At 44.1% G+C, this 27401-nt stretch overlaps 1 protein-coding gene across 1 annotated transcript; it reads right to left on the bottom strand.

Moving 5' to 3' along the window:
• Window positions 1-24283: 24283 nt before the first annotated feature.
• Window positions 24284-26702, bottom strand: OLIG3 (oligodendrocyte transcription factor 3). Its single transcript, XM_033936039.1, has one exon. It carries the CDS (start codon window positions 26193-26195, stop codon window positions 25413-25415), a length of 783 nt encoding a protein of 260 aa, XP_033791930.1. The 5' UTR covers window positions 26196-26702; the 3' UTR covers window positions 24284-25412.
• Between the last annotated feature and the right edge of the window lie 699 nt (window positions 26703-27401).

Genomic DNA, 27401 nt, shown 5'->3' with positions numbered 1-27401 from the left:
CGCGTTATTGCGGTTGGCCAGTATCTGGGGAAGGGAGAGGCCCCAGGATTATGGCCTTCTTCTGGCGTATGCGGACTCCATTTTGGATGCGTGTCAGCGCTTCGGGGGCTGGGCGTGGCTGAATTATGATGAAGCGTTCCGTGACAAGATGGAGGAGAACCGGCACATGTCCTGGGGCACGCAGGACATCAATCTCTGGCTCACCTATATGGCAAAGCCGGGAGGTCCGGGTCCGGGAACTTTGGGTAAGCAGGTCCCTCAGACGGCAGGGGGTGTACTTTCCTTTCGTCAGCCCGGAGGTGCGGGTGTCAGAGGAGGTCCGGGCCTCTGCTGGCAGTTTAATAAATCGGTTTGCTCCTTTACTGACTGTCGTTTCCGACACGCTTGTTCCCTGTGCGGACAGGGTCATTCGGCTCTCAAGTGCCCCAAGAAGGGAGCCGGATTGCCTTCTGCTCCGGCAAAATGAGTTGGGGTCCCGCGGGTTGCCCACTCCGGTTGTTGTAGGTGCCATGCGTCCGTGGCTGGCTCAGTATCGGGATTTCCGGGCGGCTGATGTCCTGTTGGGGGGGTTTTCTGAGGGTTTTGTGATACCTTATGGCCTGCCGTTAGAAAATGTACGGGCTTCCAACGCTTCCTCCGTTTCTCAACTTCGGGTGGAGATCCGAAGGAAGCTGACTGAGGAACTCGAACTGGGGCGGGTTGCAGGGCTTTTTCGCGATCGCCCGTTTCCGGTGATGGTGCTGTCTCCCCTGGCGATCATACCTAAGAAGGAGCCGGGCAAATATCGTTTAATTCACAACTTATCCAGGCCGGCAGGTCGTTATCCCAGGACAAGCAGGCAGCATATTCCCACACATGGGTGACGTCACCGACGGAGCCCCGCAGCGGACAGCCTCGAAAGCAAACTTGCTTGAAGATCTCGAGCTTTCGAGTGCTGCATCGCGCATGCGCGCGTGCCTTCCCGCCCGAACTAGGGGGCGCATCTCCTGTGAGGATCCTCAGTTCAACGTTTTCCGTGGAGCTGAGAAGACTTGTCGACTTGGTTCCCGTAGCGTTGTGCCTTCTCTTCACCGCGGCTGAGTACTTTTTGTTGTTTTCGGTCGCTGTGTTCTCATTCTTTTCTTTTCTTTAAAAAAAAAAAAAAAAATCCTTTTGTGTTTTATTTGACGTCGAGTTGGGAGATTGAGGCCTAGGCCTCTCTTCCTCGTTCTCGACACGGACTTTGTCCTATCTATGTCCCGGCCTGTTACCGGGTTTAAAAGGTGTTATCAGTGCGGCAGGACTATCTCCATCACTGATCCCCATAGTCGGTGTATGATCTGTCTCGGGTCGACTCATCGCCCCGAAGATTGTCTTCGCTGCCTCACTCTTCAACCTCGTGCCTTCAAGCGCCGCTGCGACAGGTTCTTAGAACTTTTCCCTTGCATGGAGCCTGAAAAAGCTGTGGCCTCGGTCGAGGCATCTGTTAAACCCTCGACTTCGGGACAATCCTCGAATGCTAAGACCTCGACTTCGCCGCCTCAACAGGCCTCGGCCTCGAAGACCTCTGGGTCCTCGGCCTCGAAGGCCTCGGCGGTGTCCTCGAAGCCTGGATTGGGGGGTAAGTCTCCTGCTTCCTTTTCAGGTACCATCCCTAAGAAGCCGACGGAGTCTGCGTCCACGCAACCTGGGGCTCCATGTTCGACTCCGTCTTTTCGACCATCTTCAAAACGTGCTTCCAAGTCCAGGGAATACTCTCATTCGAGGTCGCCCTCCTTGGAACGCACGAGACCACCTGTGACTCCAAGTCCCTTGGTCTCCGTCCCCATGTTTGAGGACATGCTTAAGTCAATTTTGACTACGCAGATTTCCTCGATAGTGGCTCAGTTGGTCCCGGCCTCGACTCTGTCTTCGCAACTCCAGCCTGAGCAGCAGTCTGCGCCTCGTCGACGGTCTCCTCGTCGCAGGTCTCGATCTAAGGTTTCCTCGTCAGATTCCTCTCCTGAACGGGTTGCTAAACAATCATTGCCTCGATCGAAGCATCGGTCTCGGTCTTCGAAGCTTACTTCCTCGAAGAGCTCGAGGCATTCGGATCTCGCTTTGAAGATTGTGCCTCGCTCTCACAGTACCGTTGCCTCTTCGGTTTCATCGAGACATTCGAGGTCGAGGACTCCACCTTCGAGGCGTTTGTCTCGGGATCGATCTCCTCTGGCTAAACCTCGTACTCCGCGCACGTCTCCGACTCGGAGCCTTAAGCGGAAGCATTCAGCCACTCCTCCTCTGACTGGCAGTGGAGCATCCTCCATCACTTTGCACCTCGAATCGGAGCCCGTCTCTCAATATTCGCGCGAGGCTTCTCCATCATTTTCAGTGGCGCCTCATACTCGTTCTGCCTCTCCTGAGGAAGCCTCGACCTCGAAGTCTTCTTCGTTTGCAAAATTTGTTTTCGACATGGGGCAGGCACTTAATATCGACTTGCATTCCGATTCGAAGTACACGCCTGAATATCTGGCGGATATGGAGCTTTCCCATCCTCCTAAGGAGACTTTGCGTCTGCCCATGACACCGGTGCTGAAGCAGACTTTCCTGCGGAATATGGAGACTCCTTATTCTGTGACAGCGATCCCATCGAAGTTGGAGTCTCGGTATCGCACTGTTCCCTGCAAAGGTTTCGAGAAATCTCAACTTTCTCATCAGTCTCTAGTGGTGGAATCGTCCCTGAAGAAGGCTCATCCTTCTAAGGTGTCTGCAACAGTCCCACCGGGGCGCGAAGGGCGAACTATGGACAAGTTTGGGCGCAGACTTTATCAAAATTCAATGATGACAAATCGAATTTTGAATTACAACTATGTCTTTACTTCATATTTTAATTATTTTTTGAAGCAGTTGTCATCCTTTTGCCCAGACTGGCCCAAAGAACGCCTTTCTGAATATAAACACATTATTCAGTCTCTATCTCAATTGCGTCTCTTCATGTTGCAGGCATCTTATGATGCTTTTGAGCTTTCTTCCAGGGTCTCGGCATTTGCAGTGGCCATGCGACGTCTTGCATGGCTCAGAATAGTGGACATGGATCCCAATTTACAGGATCGTTTAGCGAACCTGCCGTGCCTAGGTTCTGAGCTTTTTGATGACTCTATTGAGGCGGCTACTAAAAGGCTCTCTGAGCATGAATGCTCCTTCGCCTCTCTTCTTCGTCCAAAACCAAAACCTTCTGCGACTAGAGCTTACAAACCTCCAGCTCGTCGCTACCCGATGAAGTCCACGCCGGCTTTCTCTAGGCCTCCACCTAGACGGCCCCAGCAACAACGTCCTCAAAAGTCCCAGACGCCTGCTCCAACCAAAACAGCTCCGTCTTTTTGACGGTCCAGTGGTGAGCATTTCAACCTCCTTGCATCCAAACTCCTCCCTACCCATCGGAGGTCGCCTTTCCCTTTTTTCATCTGTCTGGGAAACCATTACATCGGACCTTTGGGTCCTTACGGTCATCCGTGAGGGATACTCTCTGCGCCTACTTCAGGTGCCCCCAGATCACCCTCCAGGAGAGTGTCTTTCCAGTTCCTCGCAACTCCCCCTTCTTCTTCAGGAGGCTCAGGCGCTTCTTCGCCTTCGAGCGGTGGAGGAGATTTCTCCTTCCGAACACAACCTGGGGTTTTACTCCAGATACTTTCTAGTTCCAAAGAAGACGGGGGATTTGCGACCCATTCTGGATCTCCGAGCTCTCAACAAATTTCTAGTCAAAGAGAAATTTTGCATGCTCTCTCTTCCGGTTCTGTACTCCCTCATGGATCAGGGAGATTGGATGTGCTCACTGGACCTCAAAGAGGCTTATACTCACATTCCTATCCATCCAAATTTTCGCAAATATCTCCGGTTCAAGGTGGGGAACCTTCACCTTCAATACAGGGTTCTTCCGTTGGCTTGGCAACCTCTCCCCGGGTCTTCACCAAGTGTCTAGTCGTGGTAGCCGCGTCCCTTCATGCGCGGGGACTTCAAGTTTTTCCTTACCTCGACGATTGGCTTATCAAAGCTTCTCTTCCAGAGGTTACTCAAGCGACCCTTCAGACTATCTCTTTTCTTCAAAGTCTGGGGTTCCATATCAACTTTCCCAAATCTCAGTTGGTTCCAACCCAATCGATCCAATTTATTGGTGCCGTATTGGATTCTGTTCGCATGAGAGCTTTCCTCCCCCTCAATCGTCAGGACACTCTCTTGCGTCTTTGTCATCACGTAACTTCCCTGTCGACTCTCACGGCTCGACAAATGATGGTCCTTCTAGGACATATGGCATCTACGGTGCATGTGACTCCCTTTGCAAGACTCCACCTTCGCATCCCTCAGTGGACACTGGCGTCCCAGTGGCAACAAGCCCTGGATCCACCTTCTCGTCATATAGCGGTGACGCCTTCATTAAAGAAGTCTCTCCGCTGGTGGATGCTCTCTTCAAATCTTTCCAGAGGGTTGCAGTTTCACCATCTTCCTCATCAGAAAGTTCTCACAACAGATTCGTCCGAGTACGCATGGGGAGCCCACGTAGATGGTCTCCGTACGCAAGGGTTATGAACTGCCACAGATCGTCGATGTCACATCAATCTGTTGGAACTCAGAGCGATATTTCTTGCTCTCAAAGCTTTTCTTCACCTCCTTCACGACCAAGTAGTCCTTGTTCGGACGGACAATCAAGTAGCGATGTATTATGTCAACAAACAGGGCAGGACGGGTTCCCACTCCCTTTGTCAGGAAGCTCTGAGATTGTGGCATTGGGCGATTTCTCACAACATCCTTCTTCGCGCTGTTTATATTCAGGGCCTTCAGAATTGCCTTGCAGACAAATTGAGTCGTCTGCTTCAGCCTCACGAATGGACGCTCAACTCCCCCACACTTCGTCAAGTATTCACTCGATGGGGGACTCCTCGGGTGGATCTCTTTGCGTCACCCAACAACTTCAAACTACCTCTGTTTTGTTCCCGCATTTTCTCGCCTCTTCGTCTCGAGGCGGATGCTTTTCTTCTGGATTGGAGGGGTCAGTTCCTCTACGCCTTTCCTCCTTTCCCTCTGATTCTCAAAACCCTTGTCAAGCTGAAGTCGGACCATGCCACGATGATTCTCATAGCGCCTCGGTGGCCCCGTCAACCTTGGTTCTCTCTTCTTCTTCAACTCAGCATCAAGGAACCTCTTCTTCTGCCAGTTTTTCCTTCTCTGCTCACTCAGAGTCAGGGGTCTTTACTTCATCCAAACCTGCAGTCTCTTCATTTGACAGCATGGTTCCTTTCTACTTGACAGATTCTGCTAAATTTTCTCAGTCTGTTCAGGATGTATTTCTGGCCTCTAGAAAATCGTCCACTCGTCAATGTTATGGTCAAAAGTGGACCAGATTCTCGACTTGGTGTTCCACTCATAGTCTTCAGCCAAAATCTTCTCCTTTGGCTTCCGTTCTGGATTATTTGCTTCATTTATCTCAGTCGGGTCTTCAATCCACATCTATTAGAGTTCATCTTAGTGCAATTGCTGCTTTTCATCAGCCTTTGGATGGGAAACCGCTCTCGGCACACCCTCTGGTTTCTCGTTTTACGAAGGGTCTTTTTAATCTCCATCCACCTGTCAAACCGCCTCCTGTTGTATGGGATCTTAATGTGGTTCTGGCTCAACTGATGAAACCTCCTTTTGAACCTATTGACTTGGCTCATTTTAAATTTCTTACTTGGAAAACTGTTTTCTTGATTGCCCTCACTTCAGCTCGTCGAGTTAGTGAGTTGCAAGCTTTGATCTCGGACCCGCCTTTCACAGTTTTTCACCATGATAAGGTGGTTCTCCGTACACATCCCAAATTCTTACCTAAAGTAGTGTCTGATTTTCATATCAATCAATCTATTGTACTACCGGTATTTTTTCCTAAGCCGCATTCTCATCCTGGTGAGGCGTCACTGCATACTTTGGACTGTAAACGTGCGTTGGCATTTTATCTTCAACGTACTCAACCTCACAGAACTTCTCCTCAACTTTTCATTTCTTTTGACCCAAATAGATTAGGTCATCCCGTCTCGAAGCGTACCATCTCCAACTGGATGGCTGCTTGCATTTCTTTCTGCTATGCTCAGGCTGGTCTTCCTCTACAGAGTCGAGTGACGGGACACAAAGTCAGAGCTATGGCGGCTTCTGTTGCTTTCCTCAGATCAACTCCTATTGAGGAAATTTGCAAGGCTGCCACTTGGTCCTCAGTTCATACTTTCACCTCTCATTACTGTCTGGATACTTTATCCAGGAGGGATGGCCATTTTGGCCAATCTGTTTTGCAAAATCTTTTTTCGTAAATTGCCAACTTCCCTCCCCCCTTTTTGTACTTAGCTTGGAGGTCACCCATGTGTGGGAATATGCTGCCTGCTTGTCCTGGGATAAAGCACAGTTACTTACCGTAACAGGTGTTATCCAGGGACAGCAGGCAGATATTCCCACAACCCTCCCACCTCCCCTGGTTGGCTTCTTAGCTTGGTATCTGAACTGAGGATCCTCACAGGAGATGCGCCCCCTAGTTCGGGCGGGAAGGCACGCGCGCATGCGCGATGCAGCACTCGAAAGCTCGAGATCTTCAAGCAAGTTTGCTTTCGAGGCTGTCCGCTGCGGGGCTCCGTCGGTGACGTCACCCATGTGTGGGAATATCTGCCTGCTGTCCCTGGATAACACCTGTTACGGTAAGTAACTGTGCTTTCTGTGAATGATGGTATTCCGCGTGACCTCTGTTCGGTGCGCTACGCGTCCTTTGACAGTGCCCTCAGTCTCGTTCGTCGGGTAGGCCCTTTGGCTTTGTTGGCGAAGGTGGACATTGAGTCGGCTTTTCGGTTGTTGCCTGTTCACCCGTCCTCGTATCCATTATTGGGTTTTAAGTTTGAGGGAGCCTTTTATTTTGATCGATGTCTGCCTATGGGGTGTTCCATTTCCTGCGCCTTTTTTGAATTGTTCAGTTCCTTTTTGCACTGGGTCACGGTTCGACGTGCTGGGAGGGACTCAGTAGTTCACTACTTGGATGATTTTCTTTTTGTAGGGGCTGCGGATTCGGGTGATTGCATGCTTTTGAAGACCACTTTTGAGAACATGGCTGCGGAATTTGGGGTTCCATTGTCCGCTGATAAGTCAGAGGGTCCTAACACGTGTCTCACGTTCTTGGGGATTGAGATTGACACTGTAGCGATGGTCACTCGGCTTCCGCAGGGTAAGGTGCAGCAGTTGCTGGATTTGATATCACTGGTGCAGGGTGCTCGCAAGCCTACTTTGTGGTTGGTCCAGTCTCTGTTAGGTTCTCTTAATTTTGCCTGTCTCGTTTTGCCTATGGGTCGCCCCTTTTCTCGTCGCTTGGCGGTGGCGACAGCTGGTGTTCGAGACCGCCGACACTTTGTGCGGATTTCAGCAGGGATTCGAGCTGACATGCGAATGTGGTCCCTTTTTCTTGAGCACTTCAATGGATCGCTTCCCATCCAACTGCCAGAGGTTACTAATTTGGATCTGGAGCTGCAATCGGATGCGGCAGGAGGTGTTGGTTTCGGCCTTTATTTCCAGGGTGACTGGTGCGCGGCAGCTTGGCCGGAGGCTTGGCGGCGGGAAGGACTTACCCGTAATGTCACTTTGCTTGAGCTTTTTCCGTTGCTGGTGGCTTGTGAGTTATGGCGCGGACAGGTTGCGGAATAGGCGAGTTGTGTTCTGGTGTGACAATCTGGGGGTGGTTGAAGTGGTCAACAGGCAGGCAGCGAAGTGTTTGCGGATATCTGCTTTGATGCGCAAGCTTGTTGTGCGCTGTTTGCACCTTAACGTGTTCATTCGTGCGCGCCACGTTCCTGGGGTTCAAAACAAACTTGCTGATGCTCTTTCTCGTTTTCGCTTTTTGCAGTTTCGGCAGCTGGCGCCGGATGCGCAGATGGTGGGATCGCAGATGCCGGAGCGTTTGTGGAGCCTGGTGGAGACCGGATCTGGTACTTATTACAACGCTCCGTAGCTCCGTCTACATGGGCACGGTACAATCGAGGTTTTGTCACTGTGTCCGGCTTTCTTCAGTCTCGGGGATGGACCCCTGGACCTGTGTCTGAGATGTTGCTGGCGGACTTCCTCGCCTCTTCTCAGCTACGGGGCTGTTCTAGGAGTGCCGCAGAGGGTCATCTTGCGGGCTTTGCTTTCTTTTGCAGGGCCCTTGGTTGGTCTTGCCCTTCGTCGGGGTTTTTGCCACGTCGGATGTTAGCGGCCTGGGGGAGAGTGGCTCCGCGGGTTCCTGACTCTCGTCTGCCTATTACACATGAGTTGTTGGTTAATATAGTCAATGTTTTGCCGCGGGTGACGAGATCTGACTTTGAGGCCTGCTTGTTTCGGGCTGCTTTCTCCTTATCCTTTTTTGGAGCACTGCGTGTGGGTGAGCTGCTTGTCCATCCGTCGGATGTTCGTGGGCTGCGGGGTGTAGCCAGGTGTGTATATCAGGGAACACGTTGCGAATATTCATTGCTCGCTCTAAGTCGGACCAGCTGGGCAGGGGGCGCACGTTGATCCTGCATCGCGTGGAGGGTTGTACGTCGTGCCCCGTCCGATCTCTAGATGCCTATATGGCGGTCCATCCTCTCTCTGCCTCGGCGTTATTGGTACACGAAGATGGCGCTCTTCTTTCCCGATATCAGTTCCTGGCGGTATTGCGTCTAGCTTTGGGTTTGTGTGGTGAGGACCCGGCTAGTTACGGCACTCATTTCTTTCGCATTGGGGCGGCTACCAGTGCGTTTGCGGCGGGGGTTCCTGAGGCGGTCATTCGTCAGTTGGGAAGGTGGTCGTCTGATGCGTTTCGTGGTTATATTCGTCCGTCAGGTTCTGCTCGTGGTGATTCTCGGGTGGGCAGAGGGGATTAGTGGGGAGTTTTGATTGGTGGCACGTTGTGGGTTTATTGTTTGGGGATTGTTTATGGGGTGGGGGTCACTGCATGGCTCCCTTTTTACTAACTTCCTGATTTGGTGATATGTGACTTACATGCGGAGTTTACTTTGCAGGTGCTGTGCAGCGGGTCCTGTCGGTGTGGATTATCGGTCATTCCTTCGTCCATTGGGCTGGGGAGCATGCCGTTGTCCGGCCCGGCGGTCGACACTTGGGCCTTGGGCGTCGCGGAGTGTTCGTCTCTTGGTGGGGGCAGAGGGGCATGCGCTGGTCACCAGTTGCTCCCGCTGCTGAATGATCTTCGATGGCGTCCTCGTCGTCCGGATCTGTTGCTCCTTCACCTGGGGGGTAATGATGTCGATGCCCTTAGCGGCAAACATCTGATTGATATGGTCATTGGGGATTTGGGGGTGGCGCAGGGTTGGTTCCCTGAGGCGCGGTTGGTCTGGTCTGATATCATTCCTCGGCCAGGCCGATTGGCGTCTCGGCGTTGGACCAGGGGGCTCGCTAAAGTTAATCGTCAGGTGGGTCGATGGGTGGAGTCTAGGGGTGGTATTCAGATTAGACACGACTGGGTAGATGTGTCTTGTTCAGGGTTGTACTACAGGGATCGGGTCCATCTGTCAGATATTGGTTGGGATTTGTTGTTGGACGACTTCGCCTCCTGTTGTGAGCGCGTGTTGGTCTCCTAGCCGCAGCTCTGTTTCTTGTGGGGGGGCCTGTAACTGGTTACAGGCCTGTGGCGGTATCCCGAGCTACTGGCTACTGGGCTCATCAAGGGATGAGCGGTGGGCCGGCGGGGAGCTGTGCCTGGTGGGTTGGATGACCCTGGATAATGGGGCATGTGTGGGACATGCCACCCCTCGGACCCTTGCTTAGATGGCGGGGTCGGGGGCCAATTACATCTAATGGTAGCTCGGGATCATGGTCACAATGGTAATTCCGTTGTATGGGTTGTTGTTAATGTATTATTTAAGGCTGTTAATTTATATATATTTAATTATGTTAAAATGTTATATGAATATGTTTACTGTTCAATAAACAGGGCTGCGGCCAGGTGTTTTACCATCAAAAGTGTATTTGTCTCCTTGAAGATAGGGAAAGGTATGTGGGGAGGGGGGGAGAAAGTGTTATAAGGAAGCGGGTCACTCCAGGTACCGCTGTTATGAGATACCAATGTGTGCAAGTCTGTTGGTACCTGTTTTCTGCGCTTAAATATAAGGGATGGGGGACTTATATAATGCCTTTTTGTAGTTTCACAACCACACTCAAAGCATTTTACACACAGGTACTTCAAGCATTTTTAACTGTCTGAGGCTGTAGCTCTAACCACTGCACCAACAGCACAGATGTGTGCTTCACTTTCATGTTTGCCTGGGCAATGCATGTGCACACGAGCTGTGCTTACGATGAAACCCTTGTGCACATGTGCCAGGCGCATTTCTCTCTCTCACTTTTGGTCTCACAGCATGCATGTAATTTGAATGCCATTAGCTTTGAGTACGGGAGGGCTACTATTTTTCTGTGGTATGGGGCGAGCACCATTCAAAGCTTTGAGCACTGGGGTCCTGGAGGAAAAGAGGGGGGGGAGGGAAGTTGGACATGATGGGGAGGGTCTTAAGCTGTTTCTTGTTGGAAAAGAGGGGCAAAGATATCCTTGGACTGGCCATTCCAATTCAAAATACAGTACTTGTTGCACAATTTGACATTAAATTAAGGGAAAACAGGAGCTCTGCTCATAAATGAGTACAGGAGACCATCGTTTCCAAAAGCAGAATTTCAAGTTAGAAAATCAGCTCTTCACACCTCCCTCCACTCCCTCTTCATGAGTGAGCTGCCAGCACAAATTGGGAAGGCTAATTATGACCATCGCATATTTAATTTATGGCGAGGTTATTACTGTTCATGCAATGCTGGAATGCCTGAAACATTAAAAATATGAGAAGGCATAATTAGCTACTAATAATCTTCCAAACAGTGCATGATGGGACATGCAGTTCTTAAAACAATGGAGCTGCAGGTAAGTGAAATCAAGCAGCACCAGACCACTGTCACCAGTTACTCTCATCATATAATAACACGGTAAATGAGGGCAGATAAAAGTTTCACAATTTTTGATACTAAGCTGAGCCGAGTTACTTTTCAGATTGTCATTTCTTCCCCTTTTTCTACTTGCATTGCTTCATAGCCTATGTTAGAAAGACCACTTCTAGTTCCAAACCCCACGTTGCATATGATTTCAGCACGAGGCACAAGATTTTAGTCCTTTTGACCCAGTCTGCAAATCGGATTAATTAGAATCCACTCTCTCTGGCTATAGAAACTGTGAGCTGGTTCATCTATGGTGGGTTGTATTAGATCGTAAGTTCTTCTGGGGTAAGTCAGATGTAGTCCGCATGATCCTGGGACCTGAGTCAAGCCGGATATCCTGGACTGGGGAAGAGAGCTGAATCTAATAGAATCGCTACGCTGGGGCAAAGCTGTGGTTGTTGGGTTTTGTTTTGTTGGGGGAGGGGAGGGAGGAGGGACATAGTATGTTTTTGCTAGTTATTTGTAGTTCAGATGTTACATCCTTTTTTAAAAACGCAGCTACTGCTGATTAAATATTATATGAAAAAAATCCCCCCCCCAACTGCCATTTGATAGAATTGGCCAGATGATCATTGTTGTGCCCTAAGGCAATGATACTGCAAAGCAGAGATTGTAATTGAAAAAAAAAGGATAAAGTGGTCATTTTCCAGCACTTTGTACAGTCTTCTACAGCCATGTGGCAATACGGAGTTCATTTGTCTTAGCTGTCACTTTCTTTATGCGGATTTCTCTGGGGCCGTATTGATAATAATGCTGAGAGTGGAGGTTATTTTTGATCGGGACTTCCAGATAGGACCCTACACCTTTTTAAAAATACAGGCACACTTACTAGGAGGAGCACAAGAAAGCCCCCCTTCCGGTAAGGGAGGGCTGACACAGAAGAGTACACTCTAGGGGAAGAAAAGACACGAAAGCTGTATGGTGTGTCCCAAGAAGGAGGCTCTTTTTTTATTTAATTTGCACCAGATCCGCGGAAGCAGAGCTCAAGGCGCGTCAGCTGGGCTGGCACAGCCCCTTCTTCCTTTCATGTCCCCCTTGTCAACAGTTTGAAAGTGAGATAGCTAATTTTGTGCCTGACAAGAAAGGACGGATCATTCTCTCAGATGCTGCTATCAGCAGAGTCGGTGCTGGTACACTCTCTGAGGGAGTCCCTAAACTATAGGTTACTGGCAGGCAGACAAACACTCACTGACAGCCATTTGTGACCAACTATGAAACGCCATCTGCCGTAGTTGGGGGGTAGAAACATCTCCAGCAAGTGATAACACTGTGAGGAATGATTTTTTTTTTTTTTCTGTGTTGACACACAGCAGTCTCGAGAACGTCCTAATGGAGGAGGTTCGCCACGTATCTGGATCGGATTTTTGGCAAAAGAGCGTGGCGCCTTAGTACCATCCCAGAGGCAAGAGCCCCGGCAATCAAGAACCGCGGGGAACCGGAGGGCAAATGCGCCCATTGTATACGTATAGGCGGGGATCGAAGTTTTCAAGCCAGACTGATGTTTTATGCGTGTGAATCATCGAATTAACGAGAGCAGGTTGTTACTGAGTGTTAAATGCCATCTGAAAAGTTTAAAAAGATTTGTAAAGGAAATAATATTTTCCCACACACAGCAATTCTTATTAAAATCCAATGATGTACATTTGTCGTGTCCTGTCAGAATGTTACCAGCAAAGACACGTTAAGGGCTCTGCAACTATTTCAGTCGAAAAGTTTCACGTCTGGAAAGTAAAATCCAAGTTGGTAGAATGGGGAATCATTTGCGCTCCATTTAAATAAGGCATCCAGCCAAGGCCATATGCCAATTCTTCCCTCCGTGCCCCCTCCCCTTCTCCCCCTTCTGGTCAGAAAACCAAGCTTTCATTTTAAGAATTCTTAATGGCCCTGTGTCTCATGATTAAGTAATGAGAGTTGGCATCTCTATATAGGAAGTTAAGCTGATCTTGCAGTTCTCCTTGTGGGCCCTGGCAGACCATTAAAATGTTTTTGAAATAAAATCTGCAAACAAAATGTAGACCTTGAAACCATGGCTTGATAGATCTTCCGTAAGCTTGATAAGAAGCTCTGTTATGGAGCAAAATTTTAAAATATGTTTGTGAGACGTGCTTTCTGTCCAGTGCATGCAAAAACATTTTTTTTTTTTTTTAGAAATCACCAGTTGTGATAGGGAATGAACACTTACAAATTATTTATATTTCAAATTCATCTTATATAAACGACTTATAAAGTACAAAATTATTATTATTAAAATACATCCAGAGTATCTCTATGTTCATATATTTTGTTACATGTTATTACAACAAAAAATATGGGCTGTGTGTGTTCCGTTTTGTAGTAGGCCAGAGGATGTAAACTGGTGGAATAACTTGTAAGTTTCATGACTCCACATCATCCTCTTCTTGGTTGGGCTGAGAACTTTTCAACTGCCCCTCCTATGACTATCTGACTCCCCTCTTCCCCCCCCCCCCCACCTCTCTCTCTCTTTCTCTCTCTCACTCACTCATACACACACACAATCAAATGCATGAAATAAAATCATGCAGATATCAAATGCATGAAATAATAATAATTTAAAAAAAAAACAACTTAGAAGCCACTGTCTGTGTACAATGCAGTGCAGGAGAAATAGAATAGAAACACATTTCCTTCTGGCTTCCTAGAAGAAGAAAAAAAGAGCTTGGGGAAAAAAACTCTATTATCCTTTTAGAGACAATTCTACTGCACCTGAAGGTGTGCTGCCAATGAAAAGAACTGAGTTAAATTCAATGTTTATGTGTTATCTATCAATCCATGGATAGATAAATAGCTAGATATACACATATGCAGCCAGGTCAGAAATGTAATGTAAAGAGGAATAATATTGAACATTACCAAAGACCTTTTCTCTACTGTCGTTTCTAATTCGTTTCTGTTCCACGTTGTCGGGGTACAAGTTTGCTTTGTGTGCTGCCTGTCTTAAGGTAAAGTTCGCTGAACTCCAGCTCCAGCTAGTCACAGATGTGTTATGTTAGTCCGTTAAAGGTATCGCCTAGTTAGTTCCTTCCGCGTGGATTCTTAAGAGACAATGCTCACGATTTTAAAAGGGCCGGGGGTGGGGGGGGGAGGGTTGATTTTTGGAATAGTTACAGTCATGGGAAAAATGAAATACGAAACATTTTTCAAAGTCAGTGACTGTATTTCTACTCGATGCTTTTTGGAATAAATGTGCCCTAAATTGAAAGATATCTATTTCGTTTTGTTAAGGAGGGTATCGTTTCTTTATTTGCTTCGATGCACCTATGTTAAAAAATATATTTAAATATAGTGCTTAAAAAAAAGTTGCCCTCTCTCCCACTTTCACCTAAGTAGTGAATTTTCTCACTCCTAAGTGAGAATTCACGGCAGCCCCATTCTCCGATGTATTTGTGACTCGCCCACCACTGAAAGTCTTTGGGACTTCATTGCAGTTTGGCAGAGAGTTTGCAATCTCTGGCAGCCTGCACGAAGGGCTCCTTTTACGAAGCCACATTAGCGGCTTCAGGGCGCACGACTTTTCATCACGCGCTAACCCCTGCGCTAGCCTAAAAACTACCCCCGGCGGTTTAGTACACGGTATTACCCGCATTAAACCACTACTGCCCTTCGTAAAAGGAGCCCTAAGGGTCCTCTCCAGAAGATAAGAATTATGCTGAAGCCTGTGTTGTGGGAGAGTGCTCTGGGTTTGAAATTTGATCACACAGGAGGGTCACATTGACCTGTGCCTGGGAACAGATCAAATTCAGCACTTGGGGGGGGGGAGCCTTATGATTTAAATATGTTTTCCCTTATGGCTCTGCAATATATGGGGCAAGGTGGGGGCGAGGGGGAACAAATCTCAACATTTGTCTGTAGAATCAGGTGATGATTGGACCTCTGAAGTCTCAAGAGGGGAAGGAAACTAGCCCGTGCACCTGCCACCTAATTCAGTTTAAAACCTGACACATTTACCAAGAGTGGGTTGGCATAATGTAGTTCATTCATCCTGTCAGTTGAGTCAATAACTTATCCCCAACTGCCTTTGTTTCAGTGACTGCAGTGCCTCTGATCGGGCCGAGGTACTTATTCAAGCAAAATTTATTTTCAATTTCAGGCCCTAATGCAACTGGCACAAGCCTTGCTTTGACAGAAGCTTTTGCTCAAGGCTAAACTATTGTTAAAGTTTGTGTCCATTGTCTGGGTTCTTTGATCTGTCAAAGCTGCTTAACAAGCTGGTTAAAAACTGTTTCAGATAACAGGTGTGTCCTTTGAGGACACTGGGGCATTTTTCAACTGCTTTTATAGGCTGGTGCAGCCATTGGCTAAATCTACACGCTCGGTTAATGGTGATATATGTTTATGAGAGAAACTAGGTATAATTTCCTAGTTTTGACATTCATACGAACAGTAAACTTTTCTAATCGAAAAGATGCATTGCATGAACTTAACAAATGCAAAGATTTTCACTTGAAAGCCTATATAATCAAAATTTATATTAAAAAAATTGTTCACATATATATATATATATATATATATATATATATACACACATACATACATACATAACATATATATACAGTAGGGGTTTCCTTATGCACAGTGGTCCTTCTGTAACCAACCTGTTTTATAATAGACCTGTGTCTACTTCCCCGAATACATTCTATAAACAATTTATGAAATCCGTTAGATTCTGGTACGGTACGTAATTGTGTGCGTAGCTCAGTAATTGGACCCTAGTCCGTTGTTTACATAGTATCTCTTTGTTATCTTATTTTGTTAAGTGCCAATTTGCAGAAGTAAAATTCTATGGTTTGTTGTTTTGTTTTTTTACATTGTCTCTTCGTCATTCTCTTCTTGGTTGGGCTGAGAACTTTTCAGCACCCCTTCACAGAGTTTTGACAATGTTCCTATTTCCTAGATTCTGTAAAGTGACTGCAAGATATGTTTTCTAGTGGCTTAAAAAAAACCCAAAAAAACCCTTACAAATACAAAAAGTCTGAAGAGGCCTAACTAGATAATGCGATTAATCAAATCAACATTAAGCGCGATTCGTTTCAGTTTTTAAAAAAATAATCTTGAGACTTTATTTAATTGAACCTAAATTTTAAATGGGATTTTCCTCCTTTTTAGTTTTTCGTTTAGTTATTTTAATATTGGTTCGGGGGCTGGGGGAACTTGTTATTCTGGAAATTAGAAGGACCCCACTAGACATCTGGATAGAGAAAGGTTGACGCTGAAGTGATGTCAGTACTTCCACCAGGCGGTATAGTTTGGGAGACAGTGACCGGGAGCTGTCATGGCCCGTCCTACTGCCACATTGCCAGTTTAGCCCAGTGCCATCATTAGATTTTGATCCAGTCCTGGGTTGCTAACCCTAGCTCCATGCATTTTCGGAGAAAGGATGTAAGTAACTGTGGTCAGAGGAGTCAATTTTTCAAAAAGATTGCGGATGCTAAACCCAATAGAAATTGACCATCCCCAGATGCACTCAAGGAGTTTGCTCAATATTGGGGGTGCTCAAACACCCACAGAGCTGGCTCCAGTTACTGTGGTGATTTGCCGTCCTTAAAATGAGGGCCATTGTTTTCTATTCATTCCTGTCATGAGGGGTTTTTTTGTTTGTTTTTGCAGTATACTTTTCTTACATTTTTATTTTACGTATTTATATACTGCCTATCAAAGTTACCCAAGCATTCTACAATCAGGTACTCAATCATTTTTTTCTGTCTGTCCCAGTGGGCTCACAAGCTATTTAATGTACATTTGCCTACATCTGAACCCCTTCATTTGAGCTCTTCTTTTTTTCATGGGTTGTTTCGGATGCCCTCCGTGTAAATTTAAACGGAACCTGGACGAAATATGGGCGACAAGCTAACAATTCATTTTTAGATATTATTAAAAACATTAATATTGCAACCTTGGTGACAATCAGACTATATTCAATCAATTTCCTTATTCAACAATGGTATAATAATGATTTTTTTTTTTTTTAATTACTGAACCCCTTTTATATTTTACAAGTCTTTGTTAATTTTATGAACTGGTGGAACAAATTAATTTATTTTAAAGGAACCAGATTTAAACTAGATTTAAAACTTTTGCCAAAAAGCGTAGGTAATTATACAGATGGGTTTGTAAAAGAAGAAAATAAAACGCCAAAATTGTGTTAGCAGGATTTCTATTGGTGACAGAGAAGTTACTTCAAGAAAGTAAAATTTCCAAAAGGAAAAAGAATGGTAATATTAAACAATTGCAAATTTTGTTTCTAGCTCCTTTTAAAATCGAGGTAGCTGTTTATCTTCTAAAAATCCAAATTCAGTTAAAGAGATGGAGCAAAATTAGGCAAGAGCAGCGGCCCGAAAGAGCGGGGGAAAAAAAAGCAGATGTGTTAGAGCCTAGTAATTAACAGATCATTAACTCGCCACAGCTTTATTTCAGAGCTTTTCTTGCAAGTAAACTCCTTGCAAACTTTTTGTTTCTCCTTTGGGGAAATTGCTTCATTGTTTTTATGTTTGCTGCCTTTCTCTTGTTCTCTCCTGGTATCCAAGGGTGTATGGGCAGTGAAAGTGATGCCTAAATCTCAGGGTCGTTTGCTCTGACCGATGGAAAGGATCTCGAAAGCTAGCCAAGAAATGTTTCACTACTTCAGTAAAGATACATTATCATACAGTACATATATATATATATACATATCTTTCTTGTTATTTGTTAGTCCGTATTTCAGTGCATTCCAGTCGACTAACTGGGCAACCACTCTACAGGCAGATAACTCTCTTTAGGACTTTTGTAAGTTGATGGTGGTGGTGGGATGGGGCAAAAAAACAATTCCCTGTATAGCAGTGGTCTGAAACCTGCGGCCCGAGGGCCATATGTGGCCCGCCAGGTACTATTTTGAGGCCCTCAGTATGTTTATCATAATCACAAAAGTAAAATAAAACAGTTTCTTGATCCTATGTCTCTTTAGCTATAAATTACAATATTATTATTAAGACTTAGCCAAAAGGTAAGATTTATAAACTATAAAGAGTTTTACCTCATTCAAATTGTCATTTCTTTAATAAGACATTAACTATTGTTTTCTGAGGCCCTCCAAGTACCTACAAATCCAAAATGTGGCCCTGCAAAGGGTTTGAGTTTGAGACCATTGCTGTGTAGTATCTGATCAAGGAGTCCAAGCAAAGTTTCTCGCCTTTTTTTCTTCTTCAGGGAAATGGAATCTTTCTATTTATTCCCATAATAACCAGTGCTACTGTTCCTCCCAATTGATAGTAAACAGTGATTATGTAGAAGGTATCGCACGATCTTTTTTTTGTTTTGTTTACTGACGAGAAACTTAGGGCTCCTTTTACTAAGCTGTGATAGTGATTATAGCATGCGCGTGCTAGACGCCGATGCCTTAGACTTAAACTAGCCACCAAAGTAATGAGCTTAAAATAGAAAGCTCTAAAGAAACTACACACAAGTTCCTCAGAATGCCACACAGTTTTAGCGTATAGTAGCTGTCCTCATAGGAACCTTATAGTGTGCGATTTTTTTAATTTATATATTATTCAATAAATTATAAGGTGCTTGATATTTTGTAGCATAATAGCCATAGTAGCAATAACTTAGCTTTTTTAGAAACTGGGTCTGGCTCAATCCCCACCGACGCGTTTCATTATTTCATCAGGGTCGGGGAAGGAGAACGCAGAGCAGTTCTATGTCTTAGCGAAATGCTAAATCCATGTCTAATGAGCCGGAAACATGGATTTAGCATTTCGCTAAGACATAGAACTCCTTCCCCGACCCTGATGAAATAATGAAACGCGTCGGTGGGGATTGAGCCAGACCCAGTTTCTAAAAAAGCTAAGTTATTGCTACTATGGCTATTATGCTACAAAATATCAAGCACAAGCACCTTATAATTTATTGAATAATATATAAAGTAAAAAAAATCGCACACTATAAGGTTCCTATGAGGACAGCTACCATACGCTAAAACTGTGTGGCATTCTGAGGAACTTGTGTGTAGTTTCTTTAGAGCTTTCTATTTTAAGCTCATTACTTTGGTGGCTAGTTTAAGTCTAACACATCTGTATGTGAAATTCCGTGCACAATTTTGAATTTGAGACGCCGATGCCAGCATTGAGCTGGCGTTAGTTCTAGCTGCATAGTGCGGGTTTAGCACGCACGGCAATTCAGCGTGCACTAAAACCGCTATCGCAGCTTTAGTAAAAGGAGCCCTTAAACTAAGCGGGCAGTTGCTTTTGCTGAGTTTGAGGATTCAGGAAAAGTAAAATGAAGTGGTAAAATGGTGAATTTTGCAACTCGGGTAAATGATAGGCAGTGAGCACAGATAAGCAACAGAGAAAGCAAACGGATCTTGGAAAAGTGTGGTTCTTCCCTTCCCTTCACCATTTTTAGATATATCACATTGAATAGCATAGGGCGGAAATGCTGCTTTCGGATGCCTAGACGTTGCCAGTCGATTTGGGGTGAATGCTTTATCTTTTTCCACCCCTGTTTTCCTTTGATCTCATAAAAAAAGAAAAAATAGGTGGAGGAAGAGAGAACGATTCTAAATATTTAATACATATTTTTTGTCCCGATTCTCCCAGCCAAAGGTCAAAAGAGATCAACAGAGCCTTCTTAACAGTTTGTTTATTGCCAGGAACTGCACCAGGAAGATTTTCAATCAAGTATAGATTTTTCTTAAAATATTTGAATATATCCAGTAGAAAAATTACAAGTGAATGCACAAGACAGTCACAAAAAGACCTTAAAAAAACCATCTTGCCCTTCTATGTGAGTTATTGATGTTTTCTGAACAGGGTTGAATGAGTTTGGACTTTGTTTGTGTGAAACTGAAATGCTAAGAGAGTGGTTTGAAAAGTTTGGTAAAAAAAATAAATAAATAAATAAAAAGAAGCAAGTTAAACAATGTATCTCCATCGAGGGCTAGGTCCAGCGAGTTTCTAGTTTTTCCGTAAGCTATTTTTCCTTGATATTTGTTTTGGGTTTTTTTACCAAACTTTTCAAATCACCTTAGTAAGAAAGCAAATCAAAGTGTAGCTTTTTCTCATAAAATTGAATTGAAAAGGAATAAGAACATAAGAATTGGCACTTCTGGGTCAGACCAGTGGTCCATTGTGCCCAGCAGTCTGCTCCAGTGGCAGCCCTAGGTTAAAGACCAGTGCTCTAACTGAGTCCAGCCCTCCAAGCCTATGTCCTTGTACAGCAAGAACTTGTCTAACTTTGTCTTGAATCCCTGGAGGGTGTTTTCCCCTATGACAGACTCCGGAAGAGCGTTCCAGTTCTCTACCACACTCTTTATAAATCACTTGTGGCCAGTAACCAACCAAAACGGAAAGATATTGCAACGCAGACAAAAACTTTTTTTTTTAAAGGAGATTCATGTCATTTTCGACAAATCTATGAGAGTGGTAATAAGGTACAGCACCTACTTTATTTTAAGCAACAAGGTAATCCTGCTGTTTCCCTGATAATATTGGTTGCACCCCCTCAACCTGCCCATTTATCATCATTCTCAGATAAACATACATATATGCATGCCGATTAACAGAAATAGAGAAGTATATTTTGTAGTTCCTTTAAAAGTGTTCAACTTGTACCACTCCTTTGCTACTGTTATTGAAAAGAAGCGCTTTGGAAGGCTGTCTTTTCAACTGCTCTAGTTATCGAGAAAATAGGGGAAGGGGCTGAGTTGAGCTCTGAAGTGTGCCTTGAAAACAAATTTAACAGACATCCTCTTCAGAAACGTGAGGCGTGTAAAGGTACTCTGCTCCCTTCCTCCTTCCATCATATACTAACAATTAGCGTGAACATTTGGATACAAAAATCTGTACGGTGAGAATGCAGTCTGTAAGATATGCTTTCTGGTGACCAAGTTTACTGGCTGTGTTTATTTCTTTTCATGGCCTCTAAAGCTGGAATAGAAAGATTTGGGTGGGATGATCAGAGCAAAACAGCTGGCAGGCTCTTCATCACTGATCCTTCCCCCACCCCAAATCACAACTCCTTTATGAAACGCAAAATGAAAAACTTCAGCATTGATCTGCTCAACAGGCCAAATGGCAATACGCAAAAAGTTATTAAAAAAAAAAAAAAAAAAAAAAGGTTTGTTTCTCCTCCTCCTGTTTCTCAAAGGGAAAAAATAGACTATATTTTAATTGCTATATTCAGGCAGGAAGGGAGTAAAGTAGGAAGTTTCGGTTCAGTGTTCCTCTGCCACGCTGATCTTTACAAGATGCATTCAATTCATTATCCAAGATAGAAAGCATTGCACCAAAACATGAACATGAAGTGTGATCTCAAGATCAACACATTTAATCAATCAACGAATAAGCACACTGAGAGTGTAATTTGTGTGTTGACTTTGCAATTCAGCACCTTCTGTTGCCCACAAAATCATTATAAGGAACAAATGTAGCAAAGAGGTTTTCCTATTTTGTGTTTATGGAGAATGTTTAGAACACCTGTACATTTTTTTTCTTTCGCTCATTTTGGATAGGGATATCTTTTACCAGGGGCCACTGAAAAGTTCTCAGCCCAACCAAGAAGAGAATGATGTGGAGCCATGAAACATACAAGTTATTCCACACTTTTCATTTCAATGATATGAAATGAAAAGTGTCCAGAAAAGTGTGGAATAACTTGTAAGTTGGGCTGAAAACTTTTCAGCGGCCTCCTCATATCTGGTGTCCAGCTGCTTCATTTTTGATTTATCAAAGATTGGTGTACAACTAAGAACACAAAATAGGAACCCACTTGCATATTCCCTTCAGATGTGAAATGCATCAACTATGGGTCAAATGGGTGTCAGTTCACATTTTGCACAAAACACCTTCTCAGAGGCTGTTTAAAAGTGCCCAAACATAGGTCTGAATTGTCCTTTCCCTTCCCGATTGCTTCCAGTCCGCTGAAGAGGAAAGTGGTCTGGAAGGTTTCAGATTCCTGGCTAATCTAATGACGGAGTACCGAAAGATAATTATTTTAAGGTCGAAAGCATGTGTCAATCATTTGTATCAGTCATTTTAAAAAAAATTATTTTTGGTGATTTTGCCCTGTTACGATCTTTGACAATAGCTGTGCAGCACAGTTTATCCCAAAACATTAAGAAAAACCCTATGCTAATTTTTATAGAACTTTATAGGCGATCTTGGGATCCTCTTTTTTTTTCTTCTTGTGAACCTAATTGGAAATGTGAAATGGATGATTGTTCTGGTGAAAGGAAAAATGTTCTATGTGGTAAATAAACATGAAAATCAAAGACGTTCCCTTTACTATTAATGAATTTGTAGCATGCTGGTTACTCTAGGCATGGAAAAAAGTGTTGTTTGTTAAGCTCTACTTCAAATTTTTTTTTTTTTCACCCCTGTATTAAGAAATTACAAATCGGAGCTTATGGTAAAAGGGCATATTGTTAACAATTTCAAATTTTAACACATTTATTTTCACATTTATTTCTAACACCAGAAAAACATTTTGAATTCATATTATCACAATTCAAACCTCCGATCTGTAAAGAAATTACAATAGAAATGTTAACATTTTGCTTTGAAGAACATTTAGGAGTATCTTACTGGCTTATCTTACTGAGCATCTTATCTTATCTTACTGAATTTGTTAAGGCTTCTTAATTTTGAGCTTTCTCTCATAATTCTTCTTTCTTTTAAAAATGAATGAATCGATTATGTGTTCAAATAAATACACATCCCCCCCCCAGCTATATACATAAAAATGTGCATTTTGGATGGAGGGGTTAAGGGGGATGGGGAGGAGGGAGTGTTGGGAGGTACTTTATCGTGTCTGTATTGTAATGATAATTGATTGTTGATTTTTTTTATATATCTACAATGTATTAACTGAGTTGAGATGATATTCTTTGTAAGATTTTTGTTATGTATATTTTATTTTTAAAACTCAATAAAAAATTCTTGAACATTAAAAATGTGCATTTCCATTTCTTTCATTTAAGAATTTTGATTTATGGAGAAAATGCTCCAATTTAAAAAAACAATCTAAACAAATCATCCATTAGTCTTTAATTTGTTTTATATATTTTAAATAAAGAATTACATATTTATAAAAACAATCTTCAAAAAGTTTTTTAAGTCCCACAATTATAAAGCCGAGATATATATATATATATATATATATATATATATATATATATATATATATATATATTTGTTATGTGTTGCATTGGGCAGTTAATATTGTACTATGAATTGAACTTTTTTTTTTATTTTTTACATTGCCCTTTTTTATTCTTTTCTTATATAACACACATACACACAATCACCACACTCTCAGAAAACAAGGCCCACAGACTTAGGGCTCCTTTAACGCGCTTGACTTTTAATCACGCGCTAACCCCCACACTAGTCGAAAAACTATCGCCTGCTCAAGAGGAGGCGGTAGCGGCTAGCGCGGATGGCAGTTTAGCGCACGCTATTACGCACGTTAAACCGCTATCGCAGCTTCGTAAAAGGAGCCCTAGGTGATAGTTTCTGGACTGCTGTGAGCTACTCTCGAATGTATTTAGTCCAATGAAAAGATGTCACTTACAACTTGTTAGTTGACCTTCGGTTTCAGCCTGTCCACGTGGCCTAACAGGGCAGCCACACTAGTTTCCCCATAGGAAAGGAAAACTCAGTAGCCAGCCTAAATCAGTTTTCTTTTTAGGTAGTGCCACTGTAGAATATGCCCATCCTATTCGAATCTTTTCCTTTTCATACAGTAGCTAAAAAAAAAAAAAAGTTGAATACTTAAAGTTTAAGATGCCTGTGATTAAAAGAGATCCCGTTTCCATAGACATTTCAAGGGCCTTTCTGAAAAAGAAAAATAACCGCAGAGATTCCAAGTTAATATATTTTCAACAATATTAGTACAGTGGTAAAGATATTATCAACCACATTTTTTCTTCGCTATATGGTTAGAAATGATCTTGTTTTATTAATATTTCAAATAGTAAATGTATTTTTATAGTAAGAGTAACTTCTCATTTTTGCTTCTTGTGCTAACTAAAACGTGGAATGTTTCTGTAAATGATAAAGGTAAATCGCTTTGATTGTACCACAGAGAGGTGGTATATCAAATCCGTGACTTTACCCTTTACTACAGGTAAATGTAATTTTATGGTTTCAAAGTAAGTTTTTCACCTGCTGCTAACAATTTCCCAAACAGTGCTTAAATAAGATTTACATAAGAAATTGACATAGGAAACACTTTAAAAAAAAAATCTAAAATCTGCACAGAAACCCGCTCATTAAAAATGAGCCACTTTGAGAGAGAAAAAAAATTGAGCACTGCTGCCACCAACCATATTCATGTTCGTTTTTTTTATTTGAAATCTTTTAACAGAACAAAATCGTTCAATAATAAATATGTTGATATCCAGAACCTATAAAAACACGTGTTGTCTTTGAGGCCTAATAAAATATTTCAAGGAACTGGCCGACAAATAAAGAAACAAAATTAAGTCCGAAACTGTTAATGAAGGAAACAAGTGTGCCAGGCCGGATTCTGTAAGTAGGAAAGTGAACAGGGCGATGCGAGTCAATTCACTTATTTGTCTTGTGACCTAAACTGGTTTAATCACCAGTGCTGGACGTAGCCCGGCTCCGAGGAAATCAGACTCCCATTTCTCCTTATTGAGAAAACTTTTTTTCAGTTCCATAGAGTGGTTGCTCTACAGTTTCCTATATTAAAGTCATAGATCCCCCCAACCCCCATTAACTCTTTTTTTCAGAGTCTGCTAATAAATCCTTGTTACAAGGAAAACTGCTCCAATGCCATTGAAATGTATTTTCAACAAGATTCAGTTATCGCCATGCATGCATTCTTTTGAGTTACAGATTATTGTTTGAAAAAAAACAAAACAAAACCGAAAGAACCCTTGTTAGAAAATGTCATACCAGAGACCTGAAGTTCCATCAAGTCGCGATTCTGCTAGATATAGTCTCTGTTGTGCTGTTAGAACAATTAATAATCACGTCTTTATGAACCTTGTTTTAAGGACACATTTACATTTTCTTAACAACAAGCTTTAAAAATGAAAAGAAAGGAGGAGGAGGAAAGGACAACGCAGTCATAAATCAAGTATCCAACTACAACATTCCCTTTGCTAGATTGTTACTATACATTATCCCTTTTTTTTTTTTTTACAAGAAATGCACTTTTTGATAGGGTCTGATGACAGTGAGAAAGCACTTATTAAAAAAAAAAAGATAAAGAAGCATGCATGCGAACAGGGCTTCTTGTTTGAGTATTCCTGCAAAATTAAAGACTATATCTCCGTATCTTTATCTATAATAGACAGAGATACGAACACACATGTATATATACATATATAATCTATAGATATATGTGTGCGTCTGTGTGATATTTCGGTAAAAAGACATGTGAGGCCAAAGTCTGGTCTTCGATGCACTCGAGTGCATTCAAGAGGGTCATTTCAGCAAGTCTTTGGATTCTGCCGAGAGTCTGCTCATGCTGGCCGTGTTGAGGGCCGAAAGGTGAGGCGGCGGAGGCATCTGACAAATCGTGCAAGGGCAGGGCAAACCTGCCCAGTGCTGGAAGCCTCCACCGAGCTGGATCGGAGGGGTGGACGGAGTCTTGAGCAAAGAGTGGTGAGGTCTGATGGTGCCAATCCCAGGCAGGGCCGACGACAGGCTGGTCGGTGGGTTCGAGGACGACAAGGCGGTGCCCAGGATGGGGTGCACTTGGTGAACGGTGCCGGCAGGGTGGCCCGCGCCGTGTCCCACCGTCCCGCAGTGGAAAGCCGAATGGTGGCCTCCGTAGATCTCGCCGACCAGTCGCTTCATCTCCTCGAGGGAGCTGGTGAGCATCAGAATGTAGTTTCTGGCCAGCAAGAGGGTGGCGATTTTGGAGAGTTTCCTCACCGACGGCCCGTGGGCGTAGGGCATGACCTCCCGCAGGCCGTCCATGGCCAGGTTCAGGTCGTGCATGCGCTTGCGCTCCCGCCCGTTGATCTTCAGCCTCAGCTGCTGCAGGTCCTGCTCGTTCAGCTGCTTCTTGATCTTGTACTTGCTGCTCTCCCCTCCGCCCTTGGAGCCGCTCCGGGAGAGGCCCTCGCCCGGCCCCTTCTGCAGCAGGTCGCTTTGGGTGGAGGAGACCGAGTGGTGGTGGTGGTGGTGGTGCTCCCGGAGGTACAGCGCGTCCAGGTCCGGCGAGGAAGCCCTGCTAGAGTCAGAGCTGGAGTCGGAATTCATGTCGGCCGGGAGAGCTCGGTTTAAAAAAAAAAAAAAAAAAAACTCGCGGGGCTGCAAAAGCTACAGGAGATCGGCTGTCCCTGATCCGCGCCTTGCTTCACCTCGTCATGAAAACTCTGCCCTTCCTTCCGCTCGCTCGCACGCGCGTTGGTGCATGTGCGTTTTTTAACTAAGCTCAGCCTGGAAAAGAGGGGCTTATATAGAGCTGCCGCCCAGAAGCCAGACAAAAGGAGCCCTCCTATCTGTAATGGTCTTGTTAGGATGACGCGCAATTATTCAGGGCGGTGCGCTTTGGCTGTCCCGTTTTAGCAAGGAGGCCTATTCATATTTATAGCGGGTCCACCCTGGGGGCGCCTCGGCCACGGACCATGCGGGAGCCGAGGAGACGCACAACCTTCTGACTGGCAGACAGACAGCACGCTGGCCGCTCCGGGGGCTCTCTCTCCGTTGCCTCCCTCCAATGCAACTCGTACGCCTGTATACATAGAGAGGAGAATGGCCTAAGGCGGCTTCCGTTTGTCAATCATCTCGGATCTAGCGCGAAAATAAATGTGGGCGCCTTCCTGACTTTGACGTCGCGTCGTTTGTTTTCCCCCAAACTTTCCACCTGTTCTCTTCAGCTTCGCACTCGCACGTTTCTCGTGGAGCTTTGTAACCTGTGTGCCCACATCCGTGGTGTTATTCTCCTGTCTCTTTTTACCCTTCGCATTATACAATAAATAAATAAATAAAATTAAGGGACTGTATTGACAATGAACACACGTTTTAAAAACACAGCAGGTACAATTTAGTAATAATTTTTAGAGCCTTATACATAATAAAGATTTTTTTAAAAAACCCGCTTGCAGCACTATATATATATATGTAAACACTGTTCCTCCATCCCACCAACACACATACCATCCATGCAACTAAATTATTTCTTCCCTCCTCCTTCTCTACTCATATCTTTATTTATTTATATACCGAGAAGCTTTTCTATCTCTTTAAGTTGATCACTAGTCACTGGTTTGTTATTTTTTAGATCTTTATTATTACGATTATGATTTAAATCTTTATTATTATTACTGTGCTTAATCGAATAACCGAGATTTACTGTGTTTGGATTCACTCTACAGGTTTCTTTGTTTTTTTCTTTTATGAAAACACAAAAAAGTCTGCTTTTACTAAGCTGTGTTAGGGCATTAACGCACGGAATAGCGCACG

Source organism: Geotrypetes seraphini, chromosome 3 (genome assembly GCF_902459505.1).
Source record: "Geotrypetes seraphini chromosome 3, aGeoSer1.1, whole genome shotgun sequence".
Taxonomy (NCBI): domain Eukaryota; kingdom Metazoa; phylum Chordata; class Amphibia; order Gymnophiona; family Dermophiidae; genus Geotrypetes; species Geotrypetes seraphini.
Note: the sequence above shows the minus strand (reverse complement) of the source record. Positions and strands in the feature narration are given on the sequence as shown.